This window comes from Triturus cristatus, chromosome 1_2 (genome assembly GCF_964204655.1).
Source record: "Triturus cristatus chromosome 1_2, aTriCri1.1, whole genome shotgun sequence".
NCBI lineage: Eukaryota > Metazoa > Chordata > Amphibia > Caudata > Salamandridae > Triturus > Triturus cristatus.
The window spans coordinates 969,786,432-969,803,089 of NC_140580.1; the positions used below are offsets into that span (position 1 = coordinate 969,786,432).

General features: G+C 43.4%; 1 protein-coding gene across 2 annotated transcripts in view; it reads left to right on the forward strand.

The window, feature by feature from the left end:
* WDR31 (WD repeat domain 31) overlaps positions 1-16,658 on the forward strand; it is a 158,255-nt gene that overhangs the window by 98,745 nt on the left and 42,852 nt on the right. For both annotated transcript variants that reach the window (XM_085610282.1, XM_085610291.1), the window contains exons 7-8: positions 5,362-5,429; positions 14,969-15,110. In XM_085610282.1, coding sequence (XP_085466408.1) covers positions 5,362-5,429; positions 14,969-15,110 — 210 coding nt within the window. The remainder of the gene's footprint in view (positions 1-5,361; positions 5,430-14,968; positions 15,111-16,658) is intronic.

Below are 16,658 nucleotides of genomic sequence, written 5' to 3' on the forward strand. Positions count from 1 at the left end.
GAGAGCTGGGCTGATCGTAGGGTCCTTTGGGGTGCGTGGAATTTGAGTCGGCTGTTCATGTATGCTGGTCCGGTATTGTGGAGAGCTTTGTGTGCGTGGGTGAAAACCTTGAAGGTGATTCTAGCCTCGATGAGGAGCCAGTGGAGTGAGCGCAGGTGCTGGGAGATATGGCAGTGTCGTGGCAGGTTGAGGACCAGTCTTGCAGCGGCGTTCTGGATGTTTTGTAGCTTGCGGGTGAGGTTTTTGTTTATTCCGGAGTAGAGTGCGTTGCCGTAGTCGAGTCTGCTGGTGTCGAGGGCGTGAGTGATGGTCTTTCTGTGCTCGAGGGGGATCAATTTGAAGGTCTTACGTAGGAGTCCGAGGGTGTGGAAGCCGGAGGATGCAACGGAGTTGATCTGGCGGTCCATTTTGAGCTCGGAGTCCAGGATGATTCCAAGGTTGCGTGCATGGTCTGTGGGGGTGAGTGGGCTTCCGAGGGCGGGGGGCCCCCAGGTGTCGTTCTAGGCATCGGGGTTTGGGCCTATGATGAGTACTTCTGTTTTGTCGGTGTTGAGTTGTACCCAGCTGCTTTCCATCCATTTGGCGACCGCTTCCATGCCTTCTTGAAAGTTGTGTTTGGCTGTGTTGGGTTTGTTGGGTAGGGAGAGGATGAGTTGGGTGTCGTCTGCGTATGGCACAATGTTGAGTCCGTGGGTTCTGACAGTGGGGGCGAGCGGAGCCATGTAGACATTGAAGAGAGTTGGGCTGACGGTGGACTCCTGAGGTACTCCGAAGGTGGTTGGTGTAGGGTCCGAGAGGAAAGGAGGGAGTCTGACCCACTGCGTTCTGCCGTAGAGGAAAAAGTGGATCCAGTCGAGGGCCTTGTCCCGGATCCCTGCGTCGTGGAGTCTGCGTGTTAGGGTGCGGTGGGAGACTGTGTCGAAGGCCGCTGACAGGTCGATTACGACCTAAAAAGAACCTTTTTTTTATTGCTGAGATGGCATCTCTTTTTAGAAATTGTAACATATGCAAGAGAAAAATTGTTAAGCTAACTCACAGTGCTTTGCCTTTCTAAAAGGCTTTATGTACATAGCTAGAAGCACTGCAGACTGATGTCTTATAGGACCTTGCAAGAAAAGAAAAGTCAAGCATCTTCAATCAAAGAGGAGCCTTCTTTTTTCCTGGAACCATTACTTGTACTAATTCTTGTAAAGGTAAGGAAAATAGCTTTTAGTTCACCAGACTCCTTTCTAGAAATCAATGGATGTCTCCACCCTGCCCTCCTAATGACTTTGCAGATTCTATGACTGAAGGGTCACAAGAAGTATTGGGTATAAGATAAGTCAAGTTTGAACCTAGATAGTAGAAATCAGTGGGTAAAGCAGGGGGAACTTCATTTTCAAGCAGGTTTGGTTTCAGGTAGTGGTAAAAAATCAAGGTTTGGATATCCTCATGGACACTGGTATTATGCTCAGCATCAAACGATGACAGGTGGCTGTGCCCTTTGTGAATGCACATCTATTCAAAATGTTTTCTGGATTAATGTAGGGTTGACAAATAGTACCATGTGGAGCTCTCAAGGTATACGCCCTCCAGCCACTCGGAGGGTGTACACTCTAGAGAGAAAGCTCTCTATGGAGATAACTGTTTACATCCACAGATACCGAGGCACACAATAAATAGTCCATACAGTAATAGTTTAGTAACCATGTAAGTAATCCAAGGTAGTCCAAATTTCAAATTTTCTTTCCTTTATTCTATGGTCTTATTCTCATCAAAACGGTGAGACACACTGGCGGCCGATAAGTGTTTCATCCTATGGACTTTTTCCAGGCCTGACTGATGGAGAGTGACAATAAGCCGAAAAGATCAAACAACAACAATTCATAGCACACACTGTACTCCTTACCCAGTTGCTGGTAGAAGATCTTATCTGCTCTCGAACTGAGTAACCAAAATTCTCCTCATGATCCTTTAAATGTCGGAATTCATAGCATGATTGCATAAGGTAAATATAACCAGAGCAACATCGAGGGTCGACCCATACTAGTAGAAAGGGGCAAGCCCTGCCCATGGCCTTGATAAGCCTGTACTTCCACTTGACCGCGAGCAAAAACTCTTCCCGAAGCCTCGAGATGTTTACCTTATGCAATCATGCTATGGATTCATGCATTTAAAGGATCATAAGGAGAATTATGCTCAGCATCTTATGGAGAGGAGATCCTCAGAAAGGATTGAGGCTGGCGGCTCCTTGTAGAGGATGAATGAGACAAAGGAGAGAATATACCCCTGGGAACACTTCAAGGGATAGCCCTTGAGTTGAAAATTAAGTTAGCCATTTGTACTCACTGGTCTACTTTTCCAGATGTGAGGAGAGCCAATAGTCACGCTGTCCAAATAGAAAGATTTGTCTGGGAGCAGAAGACATGTGGATTGCATCACAAGTTATGATGAAGTGGCATGCAATTAATGTAGACCTCTGATGTCTCTGGGGCACACCTGCCCACAAGTTTCCACAAGTCAGTAGAATCTGCACTTTGTAACCATAGGTACACCTCTTGCTTCCTTTCCATACTTTGGCAGATCTTTGGTGACAGGCATCACAGATGCAGATGGGATTCAGTTTTAAGTAGGTATTACACATCAGCTCATCATTTGTAAGAAGATAGTTGGAGAAATACCTGTGCTTCACTGAGGCAAATGGGAAACAATCCGTTTATAGGAAAGGCGTTGGCCTAGTCCAGAACAGGGCCCTGCAGTCCAGGGTCTTTCAGTCTGAAACAAAAATGTAATTATCAGTGTTATCAAAGTCCTCAGACTAATCCACAAGACCAGTGTCCTCACAACATTGCCATCCGTCTTCATCCTCAAGTCATCAGGGATTTTTCTAACCACCATCAAAGTACTAGTAGCTGAAAAAGCCTGCCTGGGCAGGATTAATGGACTAACTTCCATAAAATGGTTGCAGTTGAGTTATCCTGCTCCAGTAGTTTTGATTAATATTTTGAGATAAAAACAGATATTTAGTTAAAGATAATGGGATTGACTCATGCCTTTTTCTAAAGAGCTTTGACAAGCATTATTTAGCAAATTTGTGACTGTGCTTGAAGAAAACTATTGGCTAATGAAGGTTTTATGACATATGCACTTTTTTTTTATGGTCAGATCCTTAAAGCTCCACACAGGACTAATATAATTTGGGGAGCCTGATGTTTTACTGTGGTGTAAAACTCTCTCCAGAGGTGATGCAAAAGTAATTGAGGCTCATTGCATTGAAGGAGGAGTTAAGGGTTGAGTTATTTGAACCCCTAATTATTGAGTACAATGGTATCTTTATTTTTTATTACTAAACAAACTTGACATTTTTGATGTTACAAATGGCTATTGCACTACAACGAGCTTTGGGGGGGGGGGGGCGTAAAAATTTGGATTTTCCCTAATATTCCTATCACGGTGCTGGCAGTCTGGTAACAAACAGTCAGTATGTTTTTTGGTATGGAGATCTCAAACCTACCTGTTACTGGTAAGAGGCCTGAGGCAAAGCAATTTTTGAATTGCAGGAAAGCCACTTTGAAACTCAAGCTGATGAAAAGATAACCCGGATGAAGACAGCCTGACACCTTACAAGATTAACAAGGAGCAATAATACCTCAAAACTGTTGCAAGGATCAGTAACCCAGATGAGACACGGTTACCAGGGAGGTCATGAATCTTACTACCTGTAACAAAAGACCAATCAGAGACATAGACAACTCACAGGACAATGTAGGACACCTGCTCCCATTTGCACTGTAGTGCTTATGGGGGTCCAAGTAAAACATTTCAAATCCCAGGGGCTCCTCTCCTTTCCACTTGTATCTTCCTGATGGAAGGGAGGGTATGTGGGCACTTGGAGTCATACAAATCTATATATACACAATGCAGCTTACAAATTGTTCACTCTATCTTATCATTCAAACCACAGTTTCAAGAGATACCTCTGTGGTTGCCTCCATCAGACTATTCAAATTGCCATCAGTCACAGCTGTGTTTAACACCACATAAAGTTGCCATAATTTGTGACAAAGAAGCAGGAGAGTGTGTTCTTTCTTGATTATTATTAAGGACCTTCATTTGACCTGAAGAAGCACCCCCCCAAAAGATTAAAAGAACCCAGTGTAAAGCCTCGATGTTCTGGGGAATGGAACAGAGCTACTGGCTGATGCAGCGCTTGGTGATGCTTAACAGCTGGTGCCCTTAAAACGATAGCACCTCTGTCCCTGTGCAGCCCCTGCATGACTGCTTTCACAAAGAGAAAAATATGTTTATAAAGCAATTGTATTCTATTTTTAAATATTACTTTCCAAAGTGTGATGGACATCCACTGGACCTGCAGAAATATCCTCGTGGTTATGAGAATGATGAAACTATCCACGATGGAGGGCTAGAATTCCAAATGTGAAGATTTTTTTGTTCCTTGTGTTTATCCCAACATTTTCATTCTAGATTCACTGACTAGTAAGCTCTTTAAAGAAGATGTTAATATCATGTTTATTCAGTGTAGCTCGTAACGTTTTGCATTACCCACGTCCCCGGCAGCTCATTGGTTTTCTGAACCCTAGCAAAAGATGTTTCTTGAGACTGTCCTGGTCATTTAGAACCTGGTGGACTGTCCTCCTGTGGGACAGAGCTCAAGACCTCTGCCGCCCTGACAGAGGAACATTCGTCATATTTAGAGACCTTCTCCTGCCTGTCAGGGATCTCTTTAATGTGAAGGGAGGTTACACCAAGGTGGTATTAAAGGTTGGCTGAGCAGGCACCATGCAAAAAAAGCGCCCAGTCTGCAAACCTTTTTGGTCAAAGAAAATAAACTCTCAAAGTAGGATGTTTTCACTGGACAAACAGTAAACGGCCTGATAGCCATGGAAACCTTTACCCTCTGTATAGGAGCCATTTAACAATTTCCATGCCTCATATGGCAAAAGAGCGTCAGTGGTTCACACCCTTAATAGGTTGGGATGCGGAGGTTACCATCAGCAGGGACAGCGGAAGCTCTGTCGCAGTAACCCAGAAGTTTCCCCTGGCTCTAAATAGAGCTGAGGAACTGCGGGATGAGAGGACTACTGTTTAAGGCGTTCCTCCTGCTCCGCCACAACTTAAGTATGACCTGGTGTTCTCGGAAATGCTCCAGCAGTGTCTGATAATGATGAATCTCACAGGTGAGAGAGTAGTGCAGGTTTTGCTCAGTCTCAATCAAATTGACTGTTCGACAGTACAGAATGTGCATCAGAGTTACTATACAAATACTTTACAGTTGTGTGGCACTTCCATTGTATGTACATTCAAACCTTGTTAGCAGTTTGTGTTGCATGCTTTTTACCCTAATGGAGTTCTGTTTCTTAGGTGACACACATGTGCTGGGTTTCCAATGACTCCTACTTCATCCAGACCTCCGAGGATAAAATGATCAGGTGAGTTATAGTGTTTGTTGGGTGCTCTTGTGTTTTATCAGTGACTTCATCCAGTAATGTTCTCTTGAGAAAACTGTATAGAAGAATACAAACAAGATATTGAAGAAGAAAGCTGTGGGTTAACTGACATCCTCAGATGTAGTTTGTAGTTCTAGCTCTACACTACCCTTTTTCCCACTTTCGCGCTCTGTCTCTCTCTGTCCCTCTATGCTCCCCAGGTCCAAATACTGCTACAACTGTTCTGTTTCATCTGTTCCACCAGTTGAATGCAGAGTAGCCTAAAAATAAGCCTCAGGTTTTGCACTCTCCAATTCTTTATAATGGATCTTTCTCTCTGGAATCAGTTTATTGACCCATAACCTTTTTGCTCTTCTGGGCGGTCACCTTTGTTTGCTAGGAGGCAGTTTGCCATATTTTTAATCGTAATGTAGCTGGCTAGTTTTTAAGGATCTTAATTCAGTTTTGTTGAGCGGTGATGTGTCTACTTCGCCTGTTATTTTATATTGCAAAGGCGCACAATTCCCCATATTGACATCTCACATTTTAACTGGACAACCTTAATCGCCAGCTCACTATCCAATCTTGTCCTTTTTAAGAGCTGTAGCCAACGTAATGAATTCACTCTTCATCATTGTCTTGCATGACTTCCAGACACTCTAATATGCAGATTCCCCTTTATCGTTTGTCTTAAAATTAATTTGCTTTTGCCTGAGAGACAGTTTTTTGCTTTACGATTCCAGCTCCCACCTCCTATTGCTGTAACTTTAGATTTACATAATAAATTCAGGTGTACTCCCAATAATCATTTGAGAAGAAGGTATAAATATACATTGATTGGTGAAATATCCTCCCACCTAGTCACCCTTACTAATTGCGGAAGCGTCTACCTCAGACCCTCCACCCCATCGGACACATCCAATCTAAAACTTTTAATCACTGGGTACAGCACTACTCTGATGTCTACACTGACATTAAATTTGACCTTCTGTAACTTTTATTTTGTTGGAAACTTAACTCCACAACCACCTAGTCAATGTTTGTTTGGTAGAAGAAGAAAGAATTTCATTATCAAAATTGATGCCCCCAGACCTTCAGAACCTGCAGCTTCATTCCTGCTAATTATATTATTCTTAGGGTGTACAAGAGAGCTGTAGAAAAAGGCTATGACTTTCTGTTCGAGGAAGATAAAAACTAAGGTTTAGATTTTAGTGGATGGGAACTTTATCTCAGACATGACAGATATCCTATCCGCCCTATTACAAGCTTGTTAGGATATAAATATAATACACTTGTCATAAGGGAAGCAGGCTATCTGTCACATTAGTGACATAGTACCCATCTGCTTAACTCTCGATCAAGCCCTTAATAAACAACCTCCTCTATTTACTAGGGGTGGGCGGAATTTGCGTAGTCGCGCTACACAAAGCTCCCCGAAATGGTAAAAAATCTCTGCGAGCACGCAGAGTTCTGCGAACACGCAGAATTGCTTGTTCTGCCCGTTTGCGATGCTTTTTTCCACGCATTTTGAAAGCACGAACAAGCAAAACAATTCCGCAGATCGTGGATTTTTTTGGCAATTCCGCGTTGTTCGCAGAACGCGAAATTACCCAAATTCCGTAAATTCCGCAAGCGGAACAGAATTTACCGCCCAGGCCTAATATTTAAACCTCACTTACTAACTTCAGATGAGTCTCTTAAATACAGACAGCATCTATGCCCTACAGCCTTAGTTTTATTGAATGCTCTTTGCAAGGGAATTACACCCCTGGCATTTGGCAGTGCAATCATAGAGTGTCAAAGAGGTTCCATTAGTATAAAATTCAAATTGATCACTTTTATAGCTGTCATTTGCCCAGAATACCTAGCCAGCAGCGCTCTTTCCATTTGTGTTATCACTGACTAGAAAATAGAACAACATTAAATACACTCTGTGAAACAGTCTTTGGTGATCATTTCTCCATTCTTCCTGTCCAGTGGCCTCATTTACACTCCTTGACAACCTAAGAGCTGATGCATCATGCAAATATCTTTGCCATTACCTTCACCTCTTTACAAGTGATTTAACTCTGTAAATTCACTTCCGAAAGCTGATATAAAATTCCTTATTCTTAGGTGACGGGCATCGTCATGCAGCCTGAGGCGCGGTGTTGTCTCCTGAATGTTTGGGGTCCTACTGACCACGACGCGGCACAGACTCAGTGGGTGACCCTAGGGAACATGGTAGCTAAGCGCGACATCGCTCGCCTGTGGGGCTCTACTAGGCCTCCCACATTGACAGCGTGGATGGAAAACATGGATTGGAGCATGTTTAGGGAGAAGACAGTGTATTGTGCTCGAGGGCGCCCCCGGAAATGGCACACCGTATGGGGGCGATGGAACCAGTACAGAGGGGGCATATGCCTGCCCCCAGACTCGGACCCGCCTGAGGAGCAGCTCTCCCCTTAGCATTCTTTCCGGCAGGGGCGGCCTTAGGCATGTGCAAGCTGTGCACCTGCACAGGGCCGCCAAACCCCAGGGGCCGCCACGAGGAATCGGAATCCAACTCTTTCTTCCTGTCGTTCATGTGTTCTCCTGTGAAATTGATGCAAAAAATAAAGACACTTCTACTGGAAATGCCGTTTTGACATTTTTTCTATTCCAAAGTGCAGCCACGGAAATAAAAGGTTCAAAATATGAAAAATCAATAAATAAAGCAAGACGAAATGTTCTTAAAGTGCCCAGATCGGTTTTATTCAAACCCCCAAAACATTAGCGTCACTTTACTCAGTTTGCCAGTGAAGCGCTGTTTTCCCCCGGTGGGAAAGTGCGCCAAACCTGGAGGTACTGCAATACGTGGTTGATGGGTGGATTGGAAAACAAAATGTGTACGGCGGCTTTGTGTTCACGAATGTGGTCTTTTTAACCCATACTGCTTACGTTTTGTAAGCATATCAGCAGTGGACATTGAAATGGGTCCTTTCTGGGCCCTGTAGTTTTCAGGCAGAAGCACTCACTGATTTCTGAATAGTGAGTGTAAAAGCGTTAAGTTTACCATATTGTTCCTGCTTACATTTCACAAGCCTTATTTAATCTTTCATTCCCAATGAGTGTTTGCTTTTTCCAGGATGTTGTTACTTTTTCCTTTAGGGAGCATATTGCTCTTGCCAGTGCTTAATTTGAATTGAGTCGCATCCAGTTGTTTATAGCAGGTCAAATTGGATTGTAGTTGAAGGCAATGTGAATTTCTCTCAGTGGGGCAGTATGGTGTTCAGTGAAGGAGCGGATGTAGCACTGGGGCAGAGCTGCCAAATTTAGAACTGAGGAACCAGGTTCAGCCTTCATGAGCAGTCCCCCAGACCACTCTCCTGAGGGAGCACATTCCCACGCTAGACCTTAGAAGACCCTGCAAATCCGGAAAATCCCTGGTGTCTTAACACCAGCAGGTGGACCCTAGCAGTGGCGTGTGGGTTCACCTTGAAGGCTTGCCCACCACAATCCATACTGAAGTTCACCTCCAGTCTTGCTGGCAGGCCTAAGAAGTAGCAGACCCTAGAGCAACAGTGAGGTCACAGGACCCCTGAGAAGAGCTGGCACTAGGGTGATGCGACCGGTGTGACCGCAACGGGTGCTGACTTTGAGTGGGGGCATTGTATATTATGGTTTTAAAAGCACTTGCTGCCTCCTTCCTGGCCTACAGCAATTTTCGGCAATAATAAAAATGTCATGATAACTCCGGTGAATAAACGTCTTACTAGAGCGAGATCGGAGTTTTGTCTAGTGGAAGTTTTGACTCATGGAAAGATAGCGCAGAGGGTTAATGTGTCTGCTGCTAAGAACATGTACCAGGCGATCACAAAGTGCACATATTGTACATAGGTTAGTGGGTTACTACTTTTGACAGTAAGATCCTTTTGCTACTTGCAGTTTATAAGTTAAAATCCTAACAAAGAACAGTGAGCTATTAGCTTTCATCTTAGAGCTGCATACAAACTGCAAGGTTTAAACTAGAGCTTTATGTTTTTTTTTACCTAAGCCTTTGATTATCCTAATGTTGCAAAAAGTGTTCATTTGGATAGAAATCAATAATGATTATTAAAGGGAACCTCCAATCATGGTATTAAGTTTTAAATTCTGAGTTTGTGTTTCTCCAGATCAATCACTATTAAACTATACTGCCTACTAATATGGTTGTCATGTGACTCCTACACCTTGTAGTCCTTTGTCTGATGTAACATTTCCCATACAGTGAGTTACACACGTAAAATTGATTGAGCCATGGATTTTCTGTTGTCCGCAATATACACAGAGACAAACAAATGGCTTGTTCTTCCACTTTTAAGCATATTTGGGACATTCTGTGATTAGAAACATATCCCACTTTGTGAATTTATTTTAATGTCAATAACTCATATTAATCGTTAAATAATCATATGTATCCATTGGTTGAATTACATAACATAATAAGTTGTAAATGGTCAGTGAAATGACAAACAGATACTAAAGATTGGGATGTTTTGCCAATCCTGGCCACACCTCTAACTCCGCCCACTGATCCAATCCTCAGGTTATTCCCGCCCTCTGATTCTCTGCCCACAGTTCCTCTATTTTTTTTCCCCCACTTCGACCACTGGATACAATACATATTCGTGGCAGCCCCTGGCAGGGATTTGGCGGCCTCCGGCTTCCACTAACTTGCAAACACCCCGACCGTCACCCACCCCTTCCCGCACCTGTGTTCCTTGTTCCTGATTCGCGCCTCCCCCGCAACGGTCGCGCGCCCTGTCACAAGCTCTTATCGGCCTGAGGGCCGCATACCGGACCAAGTCTGTCTGTCCACTCGGGACAGCGGTGACTGGATGCAGGTGAGACATCTGCCTTCCAGGCGGATGAAGCGGGCAACAGGCATGTGTGTCTCTGAATGCAGGGTTCCTTTACTCCCTGTATTTTTCTGGATGTGTCAGTGCTGTCTGTCATTTTGTCTTTCTTTTTGGGTCAGTAACGCTGCCTATTAGTGTTTCTGTCTCTGTGGGGATAGAGTGATCTGCGCAGACTCAACCTCCTCAAACTGCTTCCCGCGTGCAGCGTGGCGTGTGTCATCAGTCTGCATTCTTTCTGGTGGTCGGACTCAGAACGTTACGGCGCGTGCAGTGCCATCTAGCTGTCACACATTTCAAACTGTGGTAGGAAGGTGTATCTCAGTGAGTCTTACAATTTTTTAAATACAAAGAAAAAAAACATTTTAGGTGAAAAAGGGAAGAAAGGGAAGCATGATAGGTTTTTGGTAAACAGTAGGTAAACATGAGTTGTGCGTCATGTGCTGAGGCTGCGGAAATTCGTTTCTTTTGCAGTTTTCCTGGTGTGCCTGGGTGAAAACGAACCCTTATTTACTACATCGCTGCCCGCGTATCCAGAGGACACAGGTCCTGTCACGGCCCTGCAGCCGTCTGTGCCAGTCCCTCACGTCGTGTGTCACAATGCCCTCCTCCTCCTCCTCCTCCTAAATGTTATTGTTCTGAGACGAATTCGGAAGGGTAGGAGCAGCCGCAGGTACTGGTCATCTAACGCCTTTTCTGGACGTTTTATTTAAACACCTTCCTGAGCTCCGCCCCGCCCGGACCCCCTCTTCCGGGGCCCCCTACCTACGCTCCCTGCACAGGGCCACCATGAGCATAGAGCCGCCCCTGTTTCCGGCTTTGTATTCTTTGCTGGTATGTGTTTGCCTTCTTGAGTCTCTGCCTTCCCCTCCTTTCCCTTACTATAGACCTGTGTCTGATGGACGAAATGGGGCTCGCTCCCCCTGCTGGGAACCCTTTTTGTGCTTTAAGTACTTATCGCCTTGCTTGTGTTTAGGTTTGGGTTTGTGTTTATTTAAAACGGAACCTTTTTGATTCTCCTATCAGTGAAATGTGGACGCTCGCTTGTGTTGTGTTTCTAAAGCTGCCGTACCTCCGGGTTGTCGGCTGAATAGCTGTGTCCCTGACTTAAAAGAATAACACCCTTATGCATCAAGCCAAAATCCAGTCGGTAAAATACCGATTCCTTATTAGCTCCCGGTATTAAGTAAAAAATACCCAATCCCAATGCATCAACCCAAAAGCAGAAATCGGTATTTAAGGAATCCTTAAATACCGATTCCTTAAATAGCTCTTGCATTTAAGGAATCCCAAAGTGAGATTCCTTAAATGCAATGCATCAAAGTTAAAAAATTAGCGATTTCGCTAATAAGGGGAGCAAATTACCATGAAGATGAACTGCATGGTAATTTGCAAAAACTTTGAAAAATGCACTTTTGTGCATTTTTCAAAGTGTCATGTTGCGCACACACATGCCCTTAGAGCATGTGTGTGTGCAACATATGTGCACATATCATTTTCAGGGGTGCAACAGGGTGTCCTTTTGACACCCTGGCACCCTTGAAAGTGCTCCAGCTATTAGCGATTCGGTAATACCGAATCGCTAATACAGAATGGCTTTACATTCATTCCTATGGGCCTCCAAGCCCATAGGAATGAATGGGTAGGTATTCCTTATTACCGATTCGGTATTACCGATTCGGTAATAAGGAATGTTAAGGAATCGCTATTTGAATAGCGATTCCTACATGCATAGCCTTTTGCTATTCCTTATTAGCGATTCCTTATTTTTCGCTAATAAGGAATCGCAAATGCTAATGTTGATGCATATGCCCCTAAAGGTTTTAAAAAAAAAAAAATCCTTATTCTTGACTTACCCAGAAGAAGCTTATTTAAGCTACTGCTCATATGACATTATCGAGTTTCTCTGGTTTTTACTCTCCTACGAACAGGTTTGGTGTTTTTGAGGCCTTGATTTGGAGATAGTGCTTCGAAATCTTAAACAATGTTACCACTGACTCAACATAACTCTTTCTTGGAAGTGCTTCCTTATTCTTTTGATATTTTTTAAACTACTTAATGTTGACAAAATGGACATCACCACCACTAACGTCTGTGTACACTTCTTTCACTTTCTTCTTTGCTTGCCATATTGCTTCCAAGAAGTGAAATATACAATGCTAAATATCCTTCTTTAAAAACACTACTTAACAAGTTTGTGGTGAATTCACTGTTCCATCGTCCCTGCTGGAGTCAGTAGTGATTTCCCTGTTGGATGTTGATTTACCCACCTGTCTCAGCAGGGGCAGCCCTCCCCGTGCCCCTTGTTTTTTTTTTTTTTATCCACCCTCTGAGGAGGAACCCAACACACTGAGGTGTTTTCATTTTTGGAACAACTGCCTCATACCTGCTGGCCTTTTTCCTCCTCTTCTTTTCCACTCTGCCAGGCTGCCACATCCAATGGTGTTCAGTGCAGCCTTTTGCCATACCGAAATGCATGCCTTTTTCGTTTTAGGTTCACCACTGTTCGTGTGCTTGCTCTGCGTCTGTAATCCCTGGCTCTGCTCACATGCAGTCGCCGTTTTGTACAGACGGCAGTGACAAATACATCTCTCCTACAGCCCCTGTTTGTCCCTGACATGTTGTGCAGACATCACTGACCAATGTGACCATGGTGATCTGCAAGTGGACTTTGAAATGACCCCACCCATTCTCTACACATAGATTGTGGTCAAAGCTTCATGTGTTCATTATTTACATCATTTATTTGATGGTCTAAGAATCTGATACCAATCAGATTTTAATATTTATGATCACTTATTACGGTAGGAGTGAGTCATAAAGGCAGCTGTTATATTTGTTATTGGGAAGGAGATATTAAATGTACCTCATTTGAAGAATGGGGGGATCGATAGCCAGTTAATGCTCCTCTACATAAGTGTACTACACCTCAACTGGAGGCTACAAGCAGTGGACTACACCTCAGCCTGCAGGCTACTAGCGGTGGCCTCTCCCTGTTAACAATACAGCTCAGCTATAATGAGGGCCTGCCTGGACCCATAGTCAGACCTGCACTATTTCCGCAGGACATGACACGTTGTCTAGGGCAAAAATGGGCTCTGTCCCAAAATCTTTAGAGAAAATGAGTTAAAGGGAAGTTCCTCTGAGGTCAAAGAACGAGAGGAGTGAAAACTTAATTTGGTAGCCCCTTAGGTACCCTCATTGTCTGAGAAACATGAGCCAGCAGATTTCAAATACCAGCTTATTATTTGTTGTATCTGATAGAGATGTCTAGCCGCATATTCCTTACCTTTGAATATCCCAGGCATCAGACTGAATCTGGAAAATGTTGAAGTAGTATCCCTGCGATCCATTAGGTGGCATCATTCGGATCCACGTTGACATCATCCAAGCTGAAAGTTACGTGCGCGGTACCGATATAGGTGCCACCCTGGCACGCTGACGTCCATTCTTTTCTTTCCGTGCCAGATAGTGCTGATCCAGATTGAGCTATCCCCAGTCTCTTTTCAACTGTTTTTTTTCCCGACTATTTGTTGACTCTTTGAGATTGTTCTCTTTTTGTGAGGATGGCACCATAGAAAGCGGCTTTAGCAGTTATGCCCACGAGCAATTCTGTTTCTGAAGAGTTAATTTGGCAGTAGTTCCAAATTAATGCCCCCTCCAGTACTTCCTTGTGTCACACATTTTTAAGTCAAAATTCCTTTCCACTTTCTTCCCTTCAGCCCTAGCAGTTGCTTTTGTTATCTCTAAATGTTTTGCCTTTGTAACTTTGCCATTTTTCTTGCCTAAAACACATGTATTTATTCCTATGTTTATATGCCGCTCTACCACAATCCTCCTAGTGGGTATCAAGATTAATTGTTTAATTCTGTATTTTCCACAACCTCTTGACTATAATGATTATTGCCCCTCTTTTGATTATCCTGCATCTCTTTTCTCCCATTTGGTCTAATGGCTGGGTCATTTGTCACACAGGGCATTATTTAGAGTTTGATAGACGCGTGACACCCCCTAAAAGTTGCCATATTAAAACTGCATTGATGTCATTAGCACTCGAAATGTGGTAAAAGGGTCATCCGCTACTTTTCGCAGATGTCCTGCACAATCAAATTCTGAATAAGGACCATAGACTTTATTGACTGCCCCATTTATTGTGCCACATTATATTTATTTATATGATCCTGCTCTTCCTCCACCTTTTCTCACTGGCAGCAGAGGCCTGACCGGCAGCTCCTAGAAACCTTAACAAATACTATCTAATGCAAATAGTTTTCTTCACTTTATTTCACTCCATATGAACATTTCAGTTTTCTATAAATGTGTTATTGTTGTTCAGGAAATTCTTGTAATTGCCTTCAGACGCATTTTGGTTTGTTATATGTACTTTGCAAAATGGTGATATTACAGTTATTGTTATTAACACAATTGAGTCTTGCCTCAGTCTTTCCCATAGCTCAAGGACCCTCTGACCGCCACTACCTATATAGAATTGCCACCACTGATTCCAGTTGTAAAGCACCTTCGAGTGATAGAGTCCCAACACCATGTCCATCTCCTAACTCAACAAATATTCCTCTGTACAGATGTCTCTTCTGCAGTGTCACACTGTTTAAATCCTGGTAATTTGATTGATACACAAAAAAGTGACATTGATTGCTATGTTTCTTTCTTCTTTGTTTTCTTCAGAATATGGGACAGTCGAGACCTGCAGGTGGCTCACACATTCCCCATCAAGCAGTACATTCAGATGTACTGTGACGTCAGCCAGGATGGGCGCTACTGCATCACGTGCAGCAACGGATTTGGTGGCCAAGGCTGTGAAGCAACAGTAAGTGGTGGGTCTGACGACACACTTGGGTATCAACGGGTGTCATGATGATGAAGACAAGCAATGTGATCGCTTATTTTGTTTCTAAAAATATTTGAAATATAGAAAGATAAATAAAGAAATCCCACAGTTAAAATAACTGTGTTAGGCTTTTGCATAGTTGAGTAGTAATAGTGGTCAGCTTCTGTAACACTAGATACGGGCCTGATTTAGAGTTTGGCGGAGAGGGTACTCTGTCACAACAGTCACGGAGTACCCTCTCTGCAAGCTGAAGATCCATCTGCATGATTTACAGTCGGCTGGACCTTAAGTATGTCAGTGATGGAGCTTACTTCGGCTCTGATGCTCACATACACCCCCATTGGCCTGGCGGATTAAGGGCCATCAGCTGTTCACATACAACTCCGATCCAGAGTAGACAATGTTAAATGTTTTTCTTGCTGTTTGTCACCACTAGGTAAAACCTGGCATTAAGAGACACTAAAACGTCTGCTTTTGTGGTTTAAAAAAAAAAGAAAATTGATGTAAACGTTAGACAGGCAGCCATCATGTTTGATGGAGCCGTCTATCAAACGTTTATAACATTAGCAGGAACTACTGTCACAGAACTTACACCCAATGTTCAGAGTTGCAGGCAGGGCTGGTGGACAACTCCAAATTTGGTGAGAATAGGACCTCCGGATGACAGGAGTAAAGTACTCCACCATACCAACATACTTACCTCTGCCCGCCAAACTCTAATCAACCCCTATTTGCTTTACACATGGGCTTGGCTACTCTTTTAGACCCGAGTAAATAACCAGTTGATAGGTGAAACTGGAAAGTCAGCCACACTCTGGGTTCTAATAGCTGTGTTTATTATTCCCAGAGAGCTAGTAATGCACAGTAATTTTAGTACTTAACAAAAGGAGCCACATAAAACAATTACAGGCTGGAAGTTTAAGTCTACCTGCATGAGTGCAAAATAGATAGCTTTGCCTCTTCTCGCAGGCCTTGGTGATCTGTCATTTCGTGATTCTTCCTCAGTACAGGACAAATTACCCGAGAATCATTCCCTGTCAAGAGAATTCAATTTCTCACTTTCTTGCCATGCGTGATAACATGGTCAGTATTTTGAGACACTTGGGCCCTGATTGAAAGTTTGGGGAATGGGTTACTCCATCACAAACATGATAGATATCCCTTCCACCTGATTACAAGTTCCTTACAATACAATGCACTTGTAATAAGGTGGACTAGATATTCCTCATGTTTGTGACGGAGTAACGTCCACTAAACTCTGATTCAGGGTCTTACTGTTATAGAGAGCTTAATAAATGTATTTGCTCATTTACTCATGCTAACTCACAGAGTCCAAGAGTTCATAGTTCTTGTAGCATTGTGTCATAGAGAATCCTTGGTTTAAGGAACGTGCCTGTGCTTATGATTTGACTTGTACATTTTAGAAACAAAGTGGGAGATGGCATCTTAAGTTTCCTGCTTGAAAAGAGAAGCTACAATTTAATTCCACCTTCCAAAGGACTCATTGGCAGTTGGGATTGATTCTGT